Source organism: Phalangium opilio, unplaced genomic scaffold, assembly GCF_054372755.1.
Source record: "Phalangium opilio isolate 3A_F unplaced genomic scaffold, DU_Popi_V2 ptg000046l_1, whole genome shotgun sequence".
In the NCBI taxonomy this organism is placed as follows: Eukaryota; Metazoa; Arthropoda; class Arachnida; order Opiliones; family Phalangiidae; genus Phalangium; species Phalangium opilio.
The window spans coordinates 5,591,526-5,612,400 of record NW_028324169.1 but is presented as its reverse complement, the minus strand read 5'-3'; the positions used below and the strand labels follow the sequence as shown (position 1 = coordinate 5,612,400).

At 36.8% G+C, this 20,875-nt stretch overlaps 2 protein-coding genes across 2 annotated transcripts; one reads left to right on the top strand and one right to left on the bottom strand.

Moving 5' to 3' along the window:
• Positions 1-398: 398 nt before the first annotated feature.
• LOC149676436 (uncharacterized) lies at positions 399-2,101 on the top strand. Its single transcript, XM_089838737.1, has 4 exons — positions 399-1,198; positions 1,345-1,702; positions 1,767-1,896; positions 1,962-2,101. Exons 1-4 carry the CDS (start codon positions 399-401, stop codon positions 2,099-2,101), a joined length of 1,428 nt encoding a protein of 475 aa, XP_089694863.1.
• Positions 2,102-18,816: 16,715 nt separating this feature from the next.
• LOC149676435 (uncharacterized) lies at positions 18,817-20,263 on the bottom strand. Its single transcript, XM_089838772.1, has 2 exons — positions 19,987-20,263; positions 18,817-19,750 (listed from the first exon to the last, which is right to left on the bottom strand). The coding sequence occupies exons 1-2, from the start codon at positions 20,218-20,220 to the stop codon at positions 19,082-19,084; spliced, it is 903 nt and encodes a 300-aa protein (XP_089694898.1). The 5' UTR covers positions 20,221-20,263; the 3' UTR covers positions 18,817-19,081.
• Positions 20,264-20,875: the final 612 nt, after the last annotated feature.

Sequence of the window (20,875 nt, the reverse complement as noted above, 5' to 3'; positions counted from 1 at the left end):
CAGTACTGACCGAATAACTGATATTGGCTGCCTAAGCGTCGAAGTTAATGAATATCTTAATATGCAAATTAAGGTTTACGGAGTTCTGATATCTGATGAACTCATTGGCCACAAGATTCCTAAAACATTAGAGACATTAGAACAGTTATGCGAACTTCTGAAATATCTAGACACCTTAAAACTATGCCCAGGGGTGTTTGAAAATAATTTAAAAGAGTTTGATTTCAATTTAAAAAATGGGCAAGTGAATATATTTACCAAAGCATTGCATTCTACAAGGTGCGAGGGCCTTTTTAAAGGCTCCTCCATCTCAGACAGATGTAAAAATTTTGAGGAAATCACTGAATAAGAGACTAAAGAGAAGGTCTATGAAGAAAAATCCCAAAGTATTTAGACTGATGTCTAAAAAGGCACAGCATGCCGAGTTTAGAAAGAAAAAAGATGAAATTAAGAATTTGAAGAAAGAAATCCGGAAACTTCGCCGTAAAGCTGAACTATTTCTAAGCACTAAAAGATCTGATATTTTCGACCAAATAATTGATGACAATCCTTTTTGTAGTAAAGAAAATTTCCTTTTAATTTTAATGAAGCAGCAAATGGAACTTCTGAAAAAGGGCAAAAAAACACCGAAGAAATGGCATCCAGCAATTATAAAATGGTGTTCATATTTAAAAGCTAAATCTTATTGTGCATATGAAGCATTTCGCCAGGTCGTACCACTACCAGCACCTAGGACTCTTTTCGAATATAACTCTGTATTAACTGCAGAAAGTGGCTTTACACAAGAGGCGATAAAGGATATGAAACAAAGGATCGATTTAAACTCGCTGGAAGAACATCAGAAATATTTTTCACTTATTGTAGATGAGATGAAAATTAAAGAAGATCTTGTTTATCGAGCTAAAACGGGTGAATTTGTTGGATTTACACACTTAAATGACGCTGGAAATAAATTGAAAGCCGAAGAACAGAAAAAAACAGGAGGAAGTTCTTCAGAACTTTCAATAGCTTCTCACGTTATGACCTTAATGGTTTATGGGTTGACTACCAAATTTAAACATATTCTGGCTTACTTTCCTTGCAAGGAAATGAAAGCCGAGGAGCTACACTCTATCGTGGATGAAGCGATCGAGCGATTGGAAAACAATGGTTTCAAAGTTCTAACTGTTGTCTGTGACAAATCATCAATTAATCAAAAGTATATAAAGCTAAGTACAGAGTCAGAAGATTCAGATAGAGAAAGCCAAAAATCTTTATGCTCCTCTAAGTGACCCAAGAGATATATTCTATATTTCTGACCCCACCTCACCTTATAAAAACAACACGAAATTGCTTGTTTCATAGTGGGTTTGGCAGCAGTACACGGCTTTTAACAAAAAATGGAAAACATTTGCTATGGGCCCATATTGAAGAAATGTTCTTAAAAGATACTTCATCCGCTCTGAGGCTTTGTCCAAAGCTAACTCTGGATCACATAGAACTTGGATCTTTCTACGCCATGAGAGTCAAATTAGCATCTCAAATACTTAGCGCAACTGCAGCTGCAGCCGTTGAAAAATTAATTGGAGAGAAAGCATCGGAAACTGTAGTTTTCCTCAGAATATTCAACCGATTTTTCGACATGTTGAATTCTAGAAATGTAGCACGAAATAGAAATCCGGATATTGAACCATTTACTTCTATTAATGACTGGCGCTTTAAAGTATGAATTAAATAATATATGACAATGTTTTAAATAATAATATTTAAAATTTCCTTGCTAATAGTGGTTGGAAGAAGACTTTTTAGGATATCTTAAAGAGTGGAAAGATGAAGCGGAGAAGGCTGATGTTGCTCCTGAAGAACAAAAGAAAATGCAACTTAGCAGAGAAACATTAGCTGGAATTTACGCAACAGGTACTATGTCATATTAAATTCAATAAAATTTATTAATAAGTGTTAATAATACTAGTCCTCCTTAGTTTACTCAGTGATTGGAGAAAACAAATTTCTTTTGACCAAAGGAGCACCATTCGTGTTAACAGGAAACTTCAATCAAGATCCCTTAGAACAACATTTTGGAATGCATCGACCCAGATTTATCCCACATAGGATTTATTGAAAGAAAGTTCAAAATAATGAAACCCTTAATTAACCAAACTAAAAGGGTAATACGACTAAATACAGACCAACTAGTTCAATTTAAAATTTATTCCTTTCTGAAAGTCATATTCATGACTAAATTGTTTCTACAAAAATGTACTTGAAAGATAGGAGTACAGTATTTATAAGTAGTATATTCAAATCACAAATGTATCACTAGTATTTTCATATCACAAATGTATCACTAGTATTTTCATATCACAAATGTATCACTAGTATTTCATATCACAAATTTAAATTTGAGACTAAAATAAAATTATTTGTTTTCAGCCTTGCAGTAGCATTTGACTTTGAATGTACAAGATAAACTTTCTTTCAGTAACCTTCGCAGCCCTTTTTTCTTCGCCAAAGCTAAGCGCTGGGTCTCGTCAAATTTTATTTTAGTGTAGTTTCTCAAAGCAGATCCACAACAATTGATATATGTGTCAAAAACAAATGACATAGCCTTTTCCCTATGCACTACATTTTCATTTCCCCATACATCATGCCAAAAGTTTAAAACATCAGTTTCTTTAAGCCTCGCTAAAACCATAGCTTTCTGGCTCTTAGTTTCAGAAGCATCCTGCGATAAGTTGATTTTATTTACATTTTGATAAAACGGTTTTGTAAATTGGTCCAGCATTTTAAATAATGGAAAGCCTTTCGTGGTTAAAGATAAAAGTCCACCCCTACTAATAAAAGTTGTCCACTCTGTGAAGGTTTTTTGGTTGGATCCAGAATCTTTTGCTATGCAATTTTCAAATAAAACTAATATTGTTGGCTCTTCATAGCGATTAGCAATGTGATGTATAATTTGGTCCTCTTTGTCCTTAATTTCTTTAAGAGACATGGCAGGGTGTTCTCGGACTTTCAAATTGGTATCGACAAAATCCGGCTTCAAGGAAACCCATTGCGTTAAAATGTTGTTCATGAATCTTCTAAGCCAATTGAAAACCACTTTTTCCTGGATTTCTGAACTCAATTTCTTAAACGTTTCAAAATTTAAGAAAAGTGTAATCAGTTTCGAAATTAGATGACTATTTTCCCTAAGTTGTCTGGCGTGTATAATGAAGCTGCGCTTGTGTTTGATATTTTTGGAACTCAAGGTGGTTAGGATCACAATAATATCTGAGCTTAAGTATAGTTTATTTGGATTCAAGCTTTCAAGAAATTCTTTAACATTTTCGCCTTCCAGATCCACGTCTTTCATGTCAGTGCAGGTTTTTTCAGGCAGGGTTTTTTCGTTATTAGCGAAAAAATCAGCGTTGAAATCTTAAAAGGGTTAGTATGTTAATTTTGATTAATTTGAAAGAAAAATTCAACATTATCAAGCTTATATACTTGCTGAGGTAAAGTCCTTCGCGAAATATAGCTGTGGTCTAACAGACTTTTGAATAGTAACGGAAGATGATGGTTGTGGTGGTTTATTTTTTGAAATTGATAAATCAATTGGCGTATTTTCATCATTATAATCTGGCTATTATTTTGATTTCGGAAGAATTAGAACGCAATAAGTAATAAAAATATTAAATTAACTTACCTTGGCATTCCCTTAACACCTACAACAGGGCCATTAGAGCTGCTAAGAAGGACTCCTGGCGGACCTTCTGTGAGCAAGTCTCCAATGTCCCTGCCACGGCTAGGGTCACGAAGATCCTAGCGCACGACAACACACATCGGCTTAATACTATTAAGCTGCAGGAGGGTGTGTACACTAAGTCTGGGGCTGAGACTCTCAATAACATGCTGGAGGTCCATTTTCCTGACTCTACTTTAATCAATCCAACAAACCCCGACTCTCTCTACCCTGTCCTGCACAGGGCTAAGAGGGAAGACTTGCTTGTAGCCAGACAGGTTGTCACGATTCCCAAGCTTCGGTGGGCTGTCAACTGTTTTGAGCCCTACAAGCAGGAGGGCTTAGACCACATCGCCTCTCCGCTTTGCAAGATCTACAGACTCTGCATTGCTCTCGGTCACATACCTCGTGACTGGAAACGCTCTAGGGTCATCTTTATTCCCAAGCCCGGGAAGGCTTCCTATCTCGAGGCGAAGGCATTTAGGCCCATATGCCTGACCTCCTTCTTCCTCAAAATTCTGGAGAAGCTGGTGGACAGGTACATTAGAGACGAGGTACTTTCGGTAACTCCTCTCTCTTCTTCACAATTTGCCTACCAAAAAGGCAAATCCACTGAGACGGTCCTTCACGGCCTTACGAATTCCCTGGATAGGGCATTCGAGTTTCAGGAAATTTCACTGGCCGTCTTCCTCGATATTGAGGGGGCCTTTGACTAGGTCTCTAGCTCGGTTATTACTGAAGCTGTCAAGAGATTTGGCATCAACGACACTCTTGGCCGCTGGATTAAGTCCAGGCTTACCGACCGCGAGGTGTCGGCGTCTCTCCTTGGGGACTCTCTAGGGGTGACTACCAGCAGGGGCTGCCCTCAGGGTGGAGTGCCTGGTGGTGGACGAACTCTTGGGGAGGCTCGGGGATGCTGGGGGCTGTAGCTGCTTCGGATATGCGGACGATGTAGCGATAGTCTTTACCGGGAAGTTCCCGGATACTGTTACCGCGCTTATGAGATCTGCTCTCTCTAGCGTGGAGCAATGGTGTCAGGCGGTTAACCTCACCGTTAATCCTGATAAAACTGTCATTGTTCCTTTTACAAGGAAGAATACTAAGGATCTGTTCAATGATATCTCTTTCTTTGGCCAGGTCCTGACAAAGTCCTCCGAGGTGAAATACCTGGGGGTGACCTTTCATTGCAGACTCACATGGAAGCCGCATCTTGATCGGTGTATTAAGAAGGCCAAGATGCTCTTCTGGAGGACCAGGAGCTCTGTCGGCCAGACTTGGGGCCTCAACCCCAAGGCTGTACACTGGCTCCATCAGACCCATACTTTCTTACGGGGCACTAGTCTGGTGGACAAGGGTCCGGCTTAAGACGGTGCAGGCTGCCCTGCGCAAGCTTCAAAGGCTTGCCTGCATTGGTGTTACGGGGGCCATGAGATCGACCCCAACTGCTTCCCTGGAGGTGCTCCTTGACATGCTTCCTCTTCATCTCTTCATTGAGGAGGAGGCTGTCATGGGAGCCTACAGGCTCAACATTAGTGTCTGCTGGGTTCCAAGACTTTGGGATTACAGCCATACGAAGCTCTTTCGGGAGTACGCCGCACTTGAGCCGTCGCTTACGATGTGCTCTGACAAAACCGTTACCAGTTTTGATTTCACTAAGCCTTTCAGCATCCACTTTCCCAGTCGGGCAGAGTGGACTAACCTGCTGCCTCTTGGCACTGGGGGTGAAACTATTTGGTTCACCGATGGTTCCAAGACTGATTCCGGCGCTGGCGCCGGCTATTTCTGCCAAACCACAAGGGTCGGCTTTTCTGCTTGCCTGGGTACCTTCGCTAGTGTGTTCCAGGCGGAAATTGCCGCGATCTGTTATTGCGCAGATTACTGCATTAACAAAGGGTATACCGGACGGACTGTGAGAAATTATTCTGACAGTCAGGCCGCCCTGAACGCGCTGAACCAGTGTCAGATTACCTCTCAAATGGTGCGCAGCTGCCTTGATCTGCTAGCGCGCCTGGCATCCTGCAACAGGGTTCTGTTGTACTGGGTGCCAGGGCATAGCGGATATCATGGCAATGAGCAAGCCGATAGATTTGCGAAAAGACGTGCGGAGGCCAAGCTCTTGGGGCCGGAGCCGGCCGTCCCCATCCCCTACAGGCACGTCAAACGGTGTCTGCATGACAGGTTGACTGTCATACAAAACCAACTCTGGCATAACATGGAGGGCCAGAGACAGACTAAACTTTTTGTCAATGGTCCCTGCAGGTCTCGTGCCAGAGACCTAATTTCGCTCAGCAGATGGGATATTAGGCTGGCCACCGGTCTTTTGACCGGGCACTGTCGGCTTAATAGGCACCTCCATCTGATGGGTTTTGCCGACGACCCTCTCTGTAGGTCGTGTCAGGAGAAGGAAGAAACATCCGCTCACGTACTTTGCGAGTACGACTGCTTTGCCTCGCTTAGACTAGAATATTTTGATTCACATACTTTGGAACCCTCGAGGGTCTCCTCTGTTACAGTGGAGCGAATTCTTCGCTACGCTGCAGCTACGGGCCTATTCAAGGCCTGAATATGAGGATGCACAATATGCCTTTGGCATCGGTGCTAGGGCGCGTACCCTCCTCAACAACAATAATAATAAATACCTTGGCATTAAGGTATCCTTTTATGGGGTTTGAATCTGATCCCAAAAAGTGTCTGGAGCATACATAGTGTCTTTGATTTATAGTGGCGAGGGTTAATTTAGGATTACCACAAGCCTCTATCCATTTGAGACATAGTTCTTTCTTTGATTTTGGTTTCGGAAAATTAAAAAATCTAATATCTTTTTCATACTTTGAATGGGTTTTACAGAGATAATAACAACACTTTTTATAATTCACCATTCTATCGCTCTACACCCTCTAGGCCTAGGCGTAAATCCAAAATCAAAACATTAGCAGACACTCGAACTTCACAGCTGAAATTCTGACTTGCGCTGTAGCAGCTTTAGTGAACCACTTTAAGCCCCTCCTTCGATCCAAAATCGGGGTACCCCGTGCCTATACTAGCCGCCTATCCCTCTCTGGTCCCTGTTAGTCCCAAGGTTCAGACGACTGAAGGGAGAATACGAAGCTAACGTCGCCTTCTGGAAGACTTAGAGCTTCTTCCAATAAATACGTCCGCAGCAGAGTAAAGGCTCGAGTTTGGGCCACAAATTTGAAGTTTGTGAACTCGTCTTTCCAGGATGGAGCTGTGTAAATACCTAAACATAATTCAAAGAACATGCGAATAAGTTAAAGATCATAAAGAAGTCTAAAAATCGGAAAACAAGTTTGATATGCTTAATAAAGGTTAAGAATAGTGATGAGGTAAGCAAATTGCTGGCTAAAAATACTTATTGTCAAAAAGAAGCGTTTTTGAGTGGCGTCCAGGAGCGATGGCGTGATGTACACTGGGATTGATTGATTTGAATCTAGTTTCTAGATTTGAAAGAAAATTAACTCTCAGAATCTTGAAAGGCTCTGGTTCCATGTTGTTTATGTCTTGAAAGACGGTAATGAGTTTTCCAATTACCTTAGACGCTATTGGGCCACTTTCTTGGAAAAAGTCTGTTGCTATTTTTAGCGATAGCAATAATTCCAACAGGTCTTTGGCGTTTTCCAAGTCCTTCTGCTTTTTTGGAAATGTAAAATCAATTTTGACATCATATTTAGGATTTTCAAAAACTTCGAGCATGCATTTCAGCATGTTTTCCTACGTAATTATTTGTTATATAATCTCCCTTAAAACTACGATCAACAATAAACTCAACTCTGCGAATCTCTCTAGTCCATAGATCAAAGCGTTCCACCGAACACCTCCCACCAGTTCAATGTCGCGGCCATTAGTTTTTGACTTCAATTGTTCCGTCCTTTTCGGTGACTTCCGAAATAATTTATCCTCTTTTGTAGATTCTCTAGTACATGTTTTGCCTTTTCGTCCGTTGCTATCGAGTTATTGACCACTAATTGCATCGTATGGGCGATGCACCGTTCCCAAGTCTCGTCTTTGAGCACAACGAGCTCTGTATCTGCGTCTGCATCTGGCGAGTCTGGCTCGTTACTTCCGAGTATTGCACTCATTGGATTCCACGCTAATAGTGATAAAAATTTTAAACAAATAGTACAAGATACGGAAATATGGTTCATATATATACATATATATGTATATATGAATCTGTATATATATGCATATTTGTGAGGAAAATATATATTTACCTTCGTCAAGTTCTTCTTCTGTTTCTGAATCGGAATCTTCCGAACTAATCCATGTGGCTGCGAACACATTTTGCATGTTCAGCGCGTTGCTAATTTTGCTGGTGTTGTCGGTGCACACGCACGCAATCTAGAAAAGTTTGGTTAAGATCTGTGGTTTTAAACTGTAAGCTTCCATACATACCTGCGAGTCTGACATGCCAACTTCCCGATGAGCTTCCTTCAGTTTTTCCAAAATAGCTCCGCCGGTGTGCTTCCCAGGAAATTGGTAAAAGCCAAGTAAAATATTCTGGGAGCGATATCCACTGTCCAAAAATTGGCGTCTGACTCCCATGATTGATTGACGTCGTCGGCTGATACACAAGTCCAAAGTTATTTGCAGGCTTTTGCCCTCAACCTGGCTAAGTAGAGCCTTCGCGAAAAAATTATAAGTGTAACTTTTAAATTTTATTCTAAACCTGATATTAAGTTAATCAGATATTCTCTTACTATAATTTTTGGCCTTATTTTGGTGACGTGGTTCTCTAAATCCTTCACCACAGTTCTTCCCGACTGCACAGTCAGGTGTGGCGCAACGGTGCTCATAAACGTAATGAAACATTTACCTTCAACTTCGTTAAAAGGTAGTCCATCCAAAGCAATTAGGTCCACCACTGCTTTTTTGTAGGCCAACTTGTCCGGGTGTGTTATTTTCACTTTTTTAACATTCTTAACTTGGTTGGATTCAATCCAGCCTTCGGTGGCCCTCTTAACGTCCTTTTCTCGTAACACTCCGCCGGGATGCACGTTCTGCAAAACATTCTCATGAGAAAAATATTGCAAAACAGTTTGCCGTTGTAAAAGCAGTCAATGGACATTTCTTTTAACTTATATTTTTTAAATTCATTAACGTCACGCAAAACTAAAATGCATTCAACTGTAAGCTTTAATGTAATCGGACGGATTATTGCGAGGGGTTGATTTGAAGCTACAAAATTACCATTTACTATTATGTCATTTGAAATTTCACAGCGCTTTTTAATATTAAAATCTTTATATGCATTAAAACCACACAACACCAGTCTAAGTTAAATTTTGAAATCAACGTACCTTTAAATGTCGTTCAAAATGATTAGCACAGACTGCCGAAATTTAACCCTTCAGACCGTAGTAGTTACATTGTAGTCGAACCTTCTTTGAGGTTACGCCAGGGGTACAATTGTAACTACCATGGTCTTCCATATTTTTCTTTCCAAAACTGCCCTTTTGCTAGTATCGCACTTTACGTGACCCATCCAACTAACAATGGTTTCTAGTTAATTAGACTGTGAGGAGTCCGAAAAAAATAGATAAAAATTATTCGGCTGCCGCAAGTTGGTCAAAAAATTTTCCAAAATTTTAAAATCCTTGCACTTACCGCCATTGAAAACGCTATTCGCTTAACGCATTCTGCACACAATCTTACAAAATAAGCCGGGGGACCATAAGAAATTGAGGGACTCGCGCCGGGGTTATAGCTATAGAATTTTTCAAGCTTGCGGAAACCGTTTATTTCTGACAAAAGGACGGAAATATAAATGCGACAAAAAAGAAAGGCGTTGAATTTTTTGGTAATTCGATAATTGATAACGGTAAATTTTCAAAAATTTGTCAAATCATTGTGGTATTTGTCAAATGTGAATGGAAGTATTTTGGGAAAATGTGTCAAATCCTTGGTGAATTTGATTTTTTGTAAAAAAATTTTAAATAAAAGGCGTAGAGATATTGCAACAATGTTTTGGAAAAGTTGTCAAATTATAGGGAAATTAGCAAATGTCAACATCGATATTTTGGAAAAGGCGTAGATTTATTTCTACAATATTTCGGAAAAGACGCGTATATATTTCAACAATATTTCGGAAAATATGCGTTAATATTTCAACAATATTTCGGAAAAGACGCGTATATATTTCAACAATTACAATATTTTGGAAAAGACGCGTATATATTTTAAAAATATTTTGGAAAAGACGCGTATATATTTTAAAAATATTTTGGAAAAGACGCGTATATATTTTAAAAATATTTTGGAAAAGACGCGTATATATTTTAAAAATATTTTGAAAAAGACGCGTATATATTTTAAAAATATTTTGGAAAAGACGCGTATATATTTTAAAAATATTTTGGAAAAGACGCGTATATATTTCAACAATTACAATATTTTCGAAAAGACGCGTATATATTTTAAAAATATTTTGGAAAAGACGCGTATATATTTTAAAAATATTTTGGAAAAGACGCGTATATATTTCAACAAGATTTTGGAAAAGGCGTGTATATATTTTAAAAATATTTTGGAAAAGACGCGTATATATTTCAACAATTACAATATTTTCGAAAAGACGCGTATATATTTTAAAAATATTTTGGAAAAGACGCGTATATATTTTAAAAATATTTTGGAAAAGACGCGTATATATTTTAAAAATATTTTGGAAAAGACGCGTATATATTTTAAAAATATTTTGGAAAAGACGCGTATATATTTCAACAATATTTTGGAAAAGGCGTGTATATATTTCAACAATATTTTGGAAAAGGCGTGTATATATTTCAACAATATTTTGGAAAAGACGCGTATATATTTCTACAATATTTTGGAAAAAACGTCAATTTATTTCAACAATATTTTGGAAAAAACGTCAATTTATTTCAACAATATTTTGGAAAAAACGTCAATTTATTTCAACAATATTTTGGAAAATAAGCGAATATATTTTAACAATATTTTGGAAAATAAGCGAATATGTTTTAAAAATATTTTGGAAAAGACGCGTATATATTTTAAAAATATTTTGGAAAAGACACGTAAATATTTTAAAAATATTTTGGAAAAGACGCGTATATATTTCAACAATTACAATATTTTCGAAAAGACGCGTATATATTTTAAAAATATTTTGGAAAAGACGCGTATATATTTCAACAATTACAATATTTTCGAAAAGACGCGTATATATTTTAAAAATATTTTGGAAAAGACGCGTATATATTTTAAAAATATTTTGGAAAAGACGCGTATATATTTTAAAAATATTTTGGAAAAGACGCGTATATATTTTAAAAATATTTTGGAAAAGACGCGTATATATTTTAAAAATATTTTGGAAAAGACGCGTATATATTTTAAAAATATTTTGGAAAACGCGTGTATATTTTGCAACAATATATTAGAAAAGAAGCGTATATATTTTGCAACAATATTTTGGAAAAGAAGCGTATATATTTCAATAATATTTTGGAAAAGACGCGTATATATTTCAACAATATTTTGGAAAAGACGCGTGTATATTTCAACAATATTTTGGAAAAAACGTCAATTTATTTCAACAATATTTTGGAAAATAAGCGAATATATTTTAACAATATTTTGGAAAATAAGCGAATATATTTTAACAATATTTTGGAAAATAAGCGAATATTATTTCAACAATATTTTGGAAAATAAGCGAATATATTTTAACAATATTTTGGAAAATAAGCGAATATATTTTAACAATATTTTGGAAAATAAGCGAATATATTTTAACAATATTTTGGAAAAGACGCGTAAATATTTCAACAATATTTTGGAAAAGGCGTGTATATAAATCAATATTTTGGAAAAGGCGTGTATATAAATCAATATTTTGGAAAAGGTGTGTATATAAATCAATATTTTGGAAAAGGCGTGTATATAAATCAATATTTTGGAAAAGACGCGTATATATTTCAACAATATTTTGGAAAAGACGCACATATATTTCAACAATATTTTGGAAAAGACGCGTATAAATTTCAACAATATTTTGTAAAAGACGCGTATATATTTTAAAAATATTTTGAAAAAGACTCGTATATATTTCAACAATATTTTGGAAAAGACGCGTATATATTTCAACAATATTATGGAAAAGACGCGTATATATTTCAAGAATATTTTGGAAAAGACGCGTATATATTTAAACAATATTTTGGAAAAGGCGTCAATTTATTTCAAGGCGTGTATATAAATCAATATTTTGGAAAAGACGCGTATATATTTCAACAATATTTTGGAAAAGACGCGTATATTAACAATATTTTGGAAAAGGCGTGTATATAAATCCATATTTTGGAAAAGACGCGTATATATTTCAACAATATTTTGGAAGAGACGTCAATTTTTTCAACTATATTTTGGAAAAGGCGTCAATTTATTTCAATAATATTTTGGAAAAGGCGACAAATTAATGGGCAATTAGCAAATGTCAACATTAATATTTTAGAAAAGGCGTCTAGTTATTTCAGCAATATTTTGATAAAGACGACAAACTATTGGGCAATTAGAAAACGTCAACATCAAGACTTTAATAGTCATTGCAACTATATTTTGGAAGGAGTGCTTATTTTTCCGCAATTTGATAAATGTAAACACCTTTTCCAAAATATCGTCCTTCACATTTATCAAATTCAGGAATAATGACACTTTTTCCAAAATATCGTCCTTCACATTTTTATCAAATACAGGAATACTTTGACACCTTTTCCAAAATATCGACCTTCACATTTAACAAATTCAGGAATAATTTGTCACCTTTTATCATCATCATGGACTCTCGGTCCAACTCCCCAAACCTCGAGGGAATCTATTTGAAATTTCTGCTTTATAGATAATGTATCGCTGTTGTACCTTATACATTGTGAAGAGGAATGACCCCAATGTAAATCCGCGTCAATCCAGACTCCAAAAAAGTTCATTTGACCTCCAAATCCCTGCAAAAATTAATTACAGATTTTAATATAAAACTTGAACCAGGATTCTAAATGAAAATGTTCTAAGAAATCAAGACGTAATTAACAATTTTCGATGAAACTAAACAATTTTCAAATTAAACCCCCGAATCTTTAACGTAATTGTAGACACGTGCGAAGTAACTACACCGACATGTACGTAACATTTTATTCTAATTTGATTCGGCCTTTAAGACGCTAGTTACTCAAAAATGCACAGAAAAACAATGTTTAAATTCTAAACGTTTTCCTAAACGGGAAAATGCTAAGCCTTTTTAAGCACGAGCCCAGCCTATACGCGTTTAGTTCTGAAATTTTTATTTTTCAAACGCGTATAGTTTGAAAATATTTACGTTTCGAACGCGCATAGATTGAAAACGTATGTGTTTCAAACGCATTTAGATAGAAGACGTTTATGTTTCAAACGCGTTTCGATTGAAAACGTTTATGTTTTAAACGCGTTTAGATTGAAAACGTTTATGTTTCAAACGCGTTTAGATTGAGAATGTTTATGTTTTACACGCATGTAGTTTTCCAACGTTTATGTTTTACACGCATGTGGCTTTCCGACGTTTCGGTTTTAAATACATATAATTTCAATCGTTTACGTTTTAAACATGCTGAACTTTTATAAGTTTAGCTTTTAAACGCATCCTTTTGTCTAACGTTTAGGTTTTAAACACATCCTTTTGCCAAACGTTTAGGTTTTAAAAGTATGTAGTATTAAATAGTACAAGTTCTTTAGTTTGCCAACATGACGAAACAACACAGCTTATTTGTGGCTACACGCACTGAAAGTGAATGCGCAACGCGAACAGTATGAAATCTTCACAGCTCTAACCTGATTACGATCAGACCTTTCACTGATCTGAATTCCACCATGATGCTTTATTCTAAAATCAAAACCTGATTATTAATAAGAGTATTTAATTTTCAGCTCAATCTGAACCGATATTGGCTATTCACTACATAAACGAAAAACCAAACCCGTTGCTTACCTTTTGGTTCATTAGGCCTTTTAACATATCAAACTAAATTGGTACGACAGAATTTAAGACTTGACGTTCTTGTAATCTGTTAGGAAGGTTTATTCTATATAGAGCTGTTGTATAGCTTAAGTATTATATAAACAACTATTTCAAATAATAACATAAAAATTATTCTTGGAATATCAAAATTGAACGAATCATTAAAACTACAAAACTACTAAAGGCATCGAAATTACGAAAAATATATCTATATTTTACCTCAAAATTATGAAAAATGAAAATATTATATTCTACCTCAAAATTATGAAAAATGAAAATATTAAGGTTTTGTAGGATTTCTTTACACGAGGCGAACTGCTAACGCGATGCACTAGTGTAAAAACGGACGGATACACAAAGATATTCACATAGACTGCTTTTAAACTCTTCATATCAATTTTGATTTAAGAAACAAGATTATCTTAAATACTAAAATAAATATAATTAATATTAAACATTTTCTTCGTTAGTTATTCGCCTTTTTGAGAGTTACATCGTTTTAAAAAAGAACAATTAATCATTCTTGAGAGACTTGACAAATATTGACGTTTGAAATGAAGGATACGCCTGTTGCTGTGCCTTACTCAAATAGGTAGTATCAGAAGTGAGATGAGACCAGAAGTACTGAGCTAACCAAATTCTTCACTCGGCGAAAGTGAATATTCTTGATAACACACGAACGGTTGGCCCTCTAGTAGCGGTTTCTGAATTTTCCCTGCCAAACGTGAGACGCTCGCGGTGGTAGAAGGCCGAACTAGATTCAAGGAGCCGCGTCCGTGTTCGGCCGCTTTAGGTTGAGGGGAAGGGGGTAGGAAATGTTTTTGGAACTCGACCAATTTTTTTCACAGTAGTGTAGCCGCGTGGGAAGCGGCAAAAAATCCTCAAATTTGTTCACTAGTGCCAGGATCTACTATCAATGCTAGAGCCCTTCACTTCTAGTCTCATCTCTTTTCTGGTAGTATATAAAGGTTCCAAATCGCATCTATAGGTGAGAACAGCGCAACTGCGTGAAAATATGGAGGAAGCCCTACCATAGGGAGGCTAGACGTTTCTCGTAACCCTAGTCGATCTCCGCGTACATCTTTACGGTAACGATGATGATGGATATAGAAGCCAGTATGTATAGACTGGTGTCCATGTGGGATGGACAAAAGACCAGAAAATAGTGGTGTCAGAGAGACAATGGAGTAAATGCCAGTGTAAGAAGGATACAATTTTCTAAATTTTCGGGAGAACACATTTGCTCCGATTAGCAAACTGCTAACGCGGTCCCCTGGGGTGAAAGGACAGACAAAAACGTCGAAATTAGAACCTTTCCGTGACATAGTCATTCAGAGAGGTAAAAAGCCGTCTCTCTCCTGTATGTTTTTGGCCTTTTATCAATATACAAATATAAGTACCCTGGTAATGGTAAAACAGTCAACGTGGTTGTCCCTTAGCAAAAACGTAAAACTCACCGGTCCCTGGTAATTACAAAGGCTTGATAACAAGTGTAAACAAATTCTATACACTCATTTGCAAGTTTAGAATCATCTTGATTTTTAATAGAAAACCCCCCAGTTTGATGTTTTTACGGTGGTACACGAAAATAACATATATATTTTGATCGGTTATAATTACCAAACCTCTGATCGAAACTTACAGTTCACAACAAAAATGACACTGAAACATTTTTGAAGGCAATTTTAGCGTGAGTCAAACCGTTTATTGAGCAAAACTTTTTCTAAAATCAGAAGTCATAACTCAAAATTAAACCCAGTTATATTATAAACCTAACTAATATAATATTAAAATTGTATTTACCAAATATGGGCCAAGTCCTAATATGGCTTTTTTGTGAGCAAATTCTGACTTTTGACGCGTCAAGCACCAGCGAATGAATGTACTGTACACCACTCCCAAATATCTGAACCTTGGCCTCTCGGCATGAGAAGAGGTTTTAAACCGATTCACCAAATAAAATATTAATTATTCTTCCTCAGGTGCTCGAGTTAACCACACGACGTCAATATGTTTATATCCTATATACCTAGAGTAGGTTTTGAACACGTTTAAACCATGGCGTTTCGGTTTATGCCCACTTTGCGATAAGTTTAGATTTTAAACGTGTTTTAAAGGCTTTCATTGCGCTGTTGTGTTTAGTTTTTATATGTTAAGCTACTACACCCGTTGGTACTAGTTGGTGTTTAGTTTTCGCACGTCAAATATAGGGGTTTAGATTTTCAACATGTTTAAATCAATTGGATCTGCTCAAAACCTATACGTTGTTTTTTCTGTGACGCCAATGACATCTCGAATCGTAAGGGCATCGCTGACTTGACGTTTCCAGCTCCTACAGTTCTCTGGACCACTTAGCTTATCTATCTCGCTACGAAGAAGACCATCCATCTTTTACGAAACAGGAATCAGAGACGGTCCAAACGCACACTCCACAAAATACTTCTACTTGGTGCAGTGGAAGCGTGCTGGGCCCATAACCTGTTAGAGTTATGCTCCCCTTAGCAAAGCATCCAAAAAAAGACGAGGTATAGAAAGTGGTAACTGATTTATAAATTTAACATTATAACGTCTGAACAAGAAGTAAGTGTTTTAGAAATTTCCTAGGGTATAAATACAAAGTTTTAAAACATAACTAACAGTTTGATACATTAAAAAACATCTTGAGATAACGATAAGCAAATAAAACATATTTTGTTCTACCATAAGTCTACATTACCTTATTTTCAACAGTAATTTTAAGGCCGTTGCTATTTTGCCCCGAAAATCGGGGGCAAATAGTGTCACGCTATTTAGCCCCGATTTTTGGGGCTAAATAGTTCAGAACTGCTTGGGACACTATTTAGCCCCGAAAATCAGGGCTAAATAGCCTTAGCCGCGCGGGGTGTGCTATTTGCCCCCGAATATTCAAAGCCCCGATTTTCGGGGGTAAATAGCACACTCCGCGCGGCCAAGGCTATTTACCCCCGAAAATCGGGGCTCCTATATTTACGGGGGTAAATAGAAATCGCCGCGCGGCCAACACTATTTACCCCCGAAAATCTGAACCCCTATTTTCGGGGCTAAATAGCCTTGATGCGGCTGCCTGCTATTTACCCCTGAAAACAACGAAGCCCCGATTTTCGGGGGCAAATAGCCTTGGCCGCGCGGCGATTGCTATTTGCCCCCGAAAATCGGGGCTTTGAATTTTCGGGGGCAAATAGAACGTTCCGCGCGGCCAAGGCTATTTACCCCCGAATGATAGCCCACCGGATCACGCACTTTTATCGTGCTGATTAAAGGGAGAATGAAATAGCCACATAACCATTTAATAATGCATTTCGACTTTTAAAAGAACAACAAAATCGTTAAGAAACGTTTTGCGGCTGTAAGGAAAAATTCCTGACTAATATTGAACTCTCGGCCCAAACTTCTTTACATAGGGAGCTGAAACTTTGCAAGGACATTTTAAAGGGATCATAATTGCGTTACATAGGGGCTTAGCAAGAACAATATTTCAAAGTGTATTTGATAGAAGATAAACTTGATATATGATATAGGCCCCGCCCCTACATAACGGATTGTACATCCCTTTAAGCAATCCAGGGTCATCATAAAAATGGCACCCAGAAATGTAAAAACATCTTCCAAAACGGAATAACGTCCGTACCCTTCAACTTATAGAATACTGTTTCGCTACATCCTATAGAAGTTCATCATGGCCTTTGGGGTTGATATGCCGTCAACATTTATAATGGTTGCCCGAAAAATTCCAATATTGTCATGACGGGCTAAGTAAGTCTTTATAAAGAGAGAGTGAAAAGAGCCAAAGATTTCGGTAACATTTTACTAATACTAAATGTCCGGACGAAAGTTTATGACATGTGTAAGCACATAAGTCCACAATATAAGTCTAACTCTATCAGCACCCCGTACCTTTTTTGGAGTCCCTTTAAAGTAAATTCACAATCTAATTCACCAGTTTTTTAAACGAGTGACGATGTAAGGAGCTCTTTTCGTGACGCCATGTTACTAATGGATGTGTATCTAGAAATCTGAAACTAGTTTTCAAGTTATGTTACTCGGTAATAACCGTTTTTCAAGAAGGCAACCTCTTGAAAAATGCGCCGATAAATGTTTAAAACCTTTGGGGAATAACGTCCATGAGTTTAAACCTATTTTGTTTACTAGTTCGCCAATACCATAAGTTTATGAGATATGTTCCATAAGTTTGTCACTGATAACTGAGAGCTTGTCGGGAAGTGACGTAAGTAAAACGTCATAGATTCTCTTAAAGCGACGCCTTGTGAGTTGCTGTCATAGGTTTCTTACAGATTAAATAGGAAGATTGACTGTAAAACCGAGTGTATTCTAATCTCGCTTGTCGTTCTCAAACTAGCATTCTCTATAGCATTATATAGTTTAGGTAATGTTATACTTATGGAACACATCTGATAAACTTATGCTAACACTTTTTGACGGGCTTAATGGCCTTTGGGGATTGTTGTAATTGGAGCTTTTCTCTCTCTAATTCACGTAGCTATTACGGAAACGTTTTCGTGTCTTATTCATTATAAAAGTTATTTTTAAAATGGTTTTTGGGACACTATTAAAGTAAAATGGTTATAAATAGGTAGGTAGGTTGGTTACCAGTATAACAAATAGAGATATATAATTATCTTTGGTAATTTTAGAAAACACATATTACATAAACAGATATTTGCAGTTTAAATTGTTTTTATCTTGAGCCAAAATACAAATCTTCACTAGTTAAAAAGAAAAAAAAAGACCAAAGACCGTGTTACAGTCTTAAATGCTTACAGAAATATTTTGAAAACAGTAAAGAAAACAGAGTATTAATTTTAAGATATATTTACGAGTTCCACTTCGCATTTAAACTCGCATATCCAGCCTTCGTTTTTTTTGGATACTTCTCCCGAGATAGACATTTAACATGAAACCATTCGTGACACTTGTCGCACTGTACCATTCTTCCAGTGAAAATTTTCCGACAAACGCAATACACGAGTTTGTGTGTGATTTCATGATACACTTTTATTTCATGTGGTTTTCGGGTGGTAGTTGGGAAGGGAGAAATTTTGCCTTGCTCCAGAATACCATGTAAAAATTTCCTCATAACCCCTTGGGATGTATCGAATCTCACCGATCCGGGATTTATGTTCATGCAGCAATTGATAGCATTTGCCACAGCATGGGCTCCACACTCGTTGTCATTTTGAAACGTAACCTCTACAAATTTCAACTGGATTCGCGTTACGTTGGTGTTCTTAAACTGTGCACTTAAAAGTGAGACAATTTTTTTTAAGCGACACTTATTGTTCAAAGAATCATATACCGAAATCTCTGCCAACTCATCATCATAAAATCCTGCTACACAAAAGAAGTGGTGTTGTACGTAGTACATTTGAACCATGTATCCTGTATTGGGTATATTGTTCACAATATACGGAATGGGGTTGGATCCAACGTCTACGTTCAATTTGTTGAGCATTTCGAGGCCCGCAGAAACATAAGGATATGTTTTTTTTCAGAATTATTTGAATGGCGTTGATAACTTCAACATGCATTTCTTCGCCCTTAGACAGAATTCCTTTTTCATGTTCCTTTGTCAAAGTAATTGGCTCACTTAACCAAACATCGGATTTGTCGTAGTGAATTACAGGAACGTGCATTGGTTCCATCTCAACACTTATTGGCGTTATTGATCTTCGGTTGGATTTTACATGAATTGGTGACTCTTCGGCAATATAGCTCTTAGCGGGTAACTTTTTCTTTAGCCCTATGACAGTGTTGAAAACTCCTTTTGGTTTTCCCCTGACCTTGGTTTTCAAGGGTTCTTTAACTGAGCCCATAAAATTGTCGTCAAATTTGGTACTTATGTTCTTTTCAATTTTCTGAGAGATTTTTTGTTTCTGGTCGTCGCTTTTGTCACTGATGTCCTCTTCACTGTTTTCAATATCAACATTTCCTGTCTTGTCAGTGGTATCAGTGGCTGCCTCAGGGTGACGACGGATAATTTTGAAATCCTTTAAAGGAATTATAGAAAATTTCATCGTGAAATGTAGGAAAATTACCTTATATTTAGGCAAAATTTCAATATATAGAATTTCTTGTATGTATCATATTGAAGGGCCTTTATGTATAAAACGCTATAGAAAATATTTACAAACCAACCTCATTCAACGTATTCAAATAAGAAAAATTAAAATGATATTTATAAAGATAAAAATTTAAAAAGCCTAAAAAAATTGGAAACCCTTGCCTCATTGTTGCTGCTGTCGATATTCTTTTCCACGTCGATATTATCACTGTTTTGTTCCTCATCACTTATGTTGTATCTGTTGTTGTCGCTCTTCCGGACCTCATCACTATTTTTATCACTATTACTCTGCTCATCGCTCTTGTCGCTGTTCTTAACGTCGTCATCACTGTTACTGTGCTCATCGCTCTTGTCGCTGTTCTTAATGTCCTCATCACTGTTGTCTGTATTCTCCATGTCCTCATCACTTTGCTCTGTTTCCTCGATGTCTTCTGCGTCATCGTTAGTAGTAAGTTACCACACTTTTAGCCATGCAAATTAGGTGAAAATGATCCAAATTTGCATAATTCAGAAATACCACTTTTGACTATGCAAATTAGCCGAAAATGATCAAAATTTGCAAAATTCAGAGATCCGACCTTAAACCATGCAAATGATCCGAAAATGATTAAAATTTGCATAATGCAGAATCACACCTGTCAAACAAATGCGAGTGTCGTGCAGTGTGACGTAGGTAAAATTTTTAAGATATATCCACAACAGTGATTGAAATTATATTAGTTCGGGAAAAAACGTAAAGCTATAAGGAACTGGAAAAAAACTACGGCTCGAAACAAGATTACCCGTTAGTATCGAAGATATTCAACCAAATGTTTGATACTTTGTTGACAATGCAAGCGGAGGATAACATTCGTATAAATCACGGAACGGATGTACCTCCAACAGAAAAATACGTTTCGGGTAGTACTAAAGAGATAGAGTACTGTAACAATAGATGTTGTAAGCTTCGTTTTTATGAGGTTGTAAAAGAATGTTCTATAGTAGGAGGATTACTTCTAAGTACCGTAATAACTATACCACTCGGGATAGTTTTAGGTATGATAACAATGAG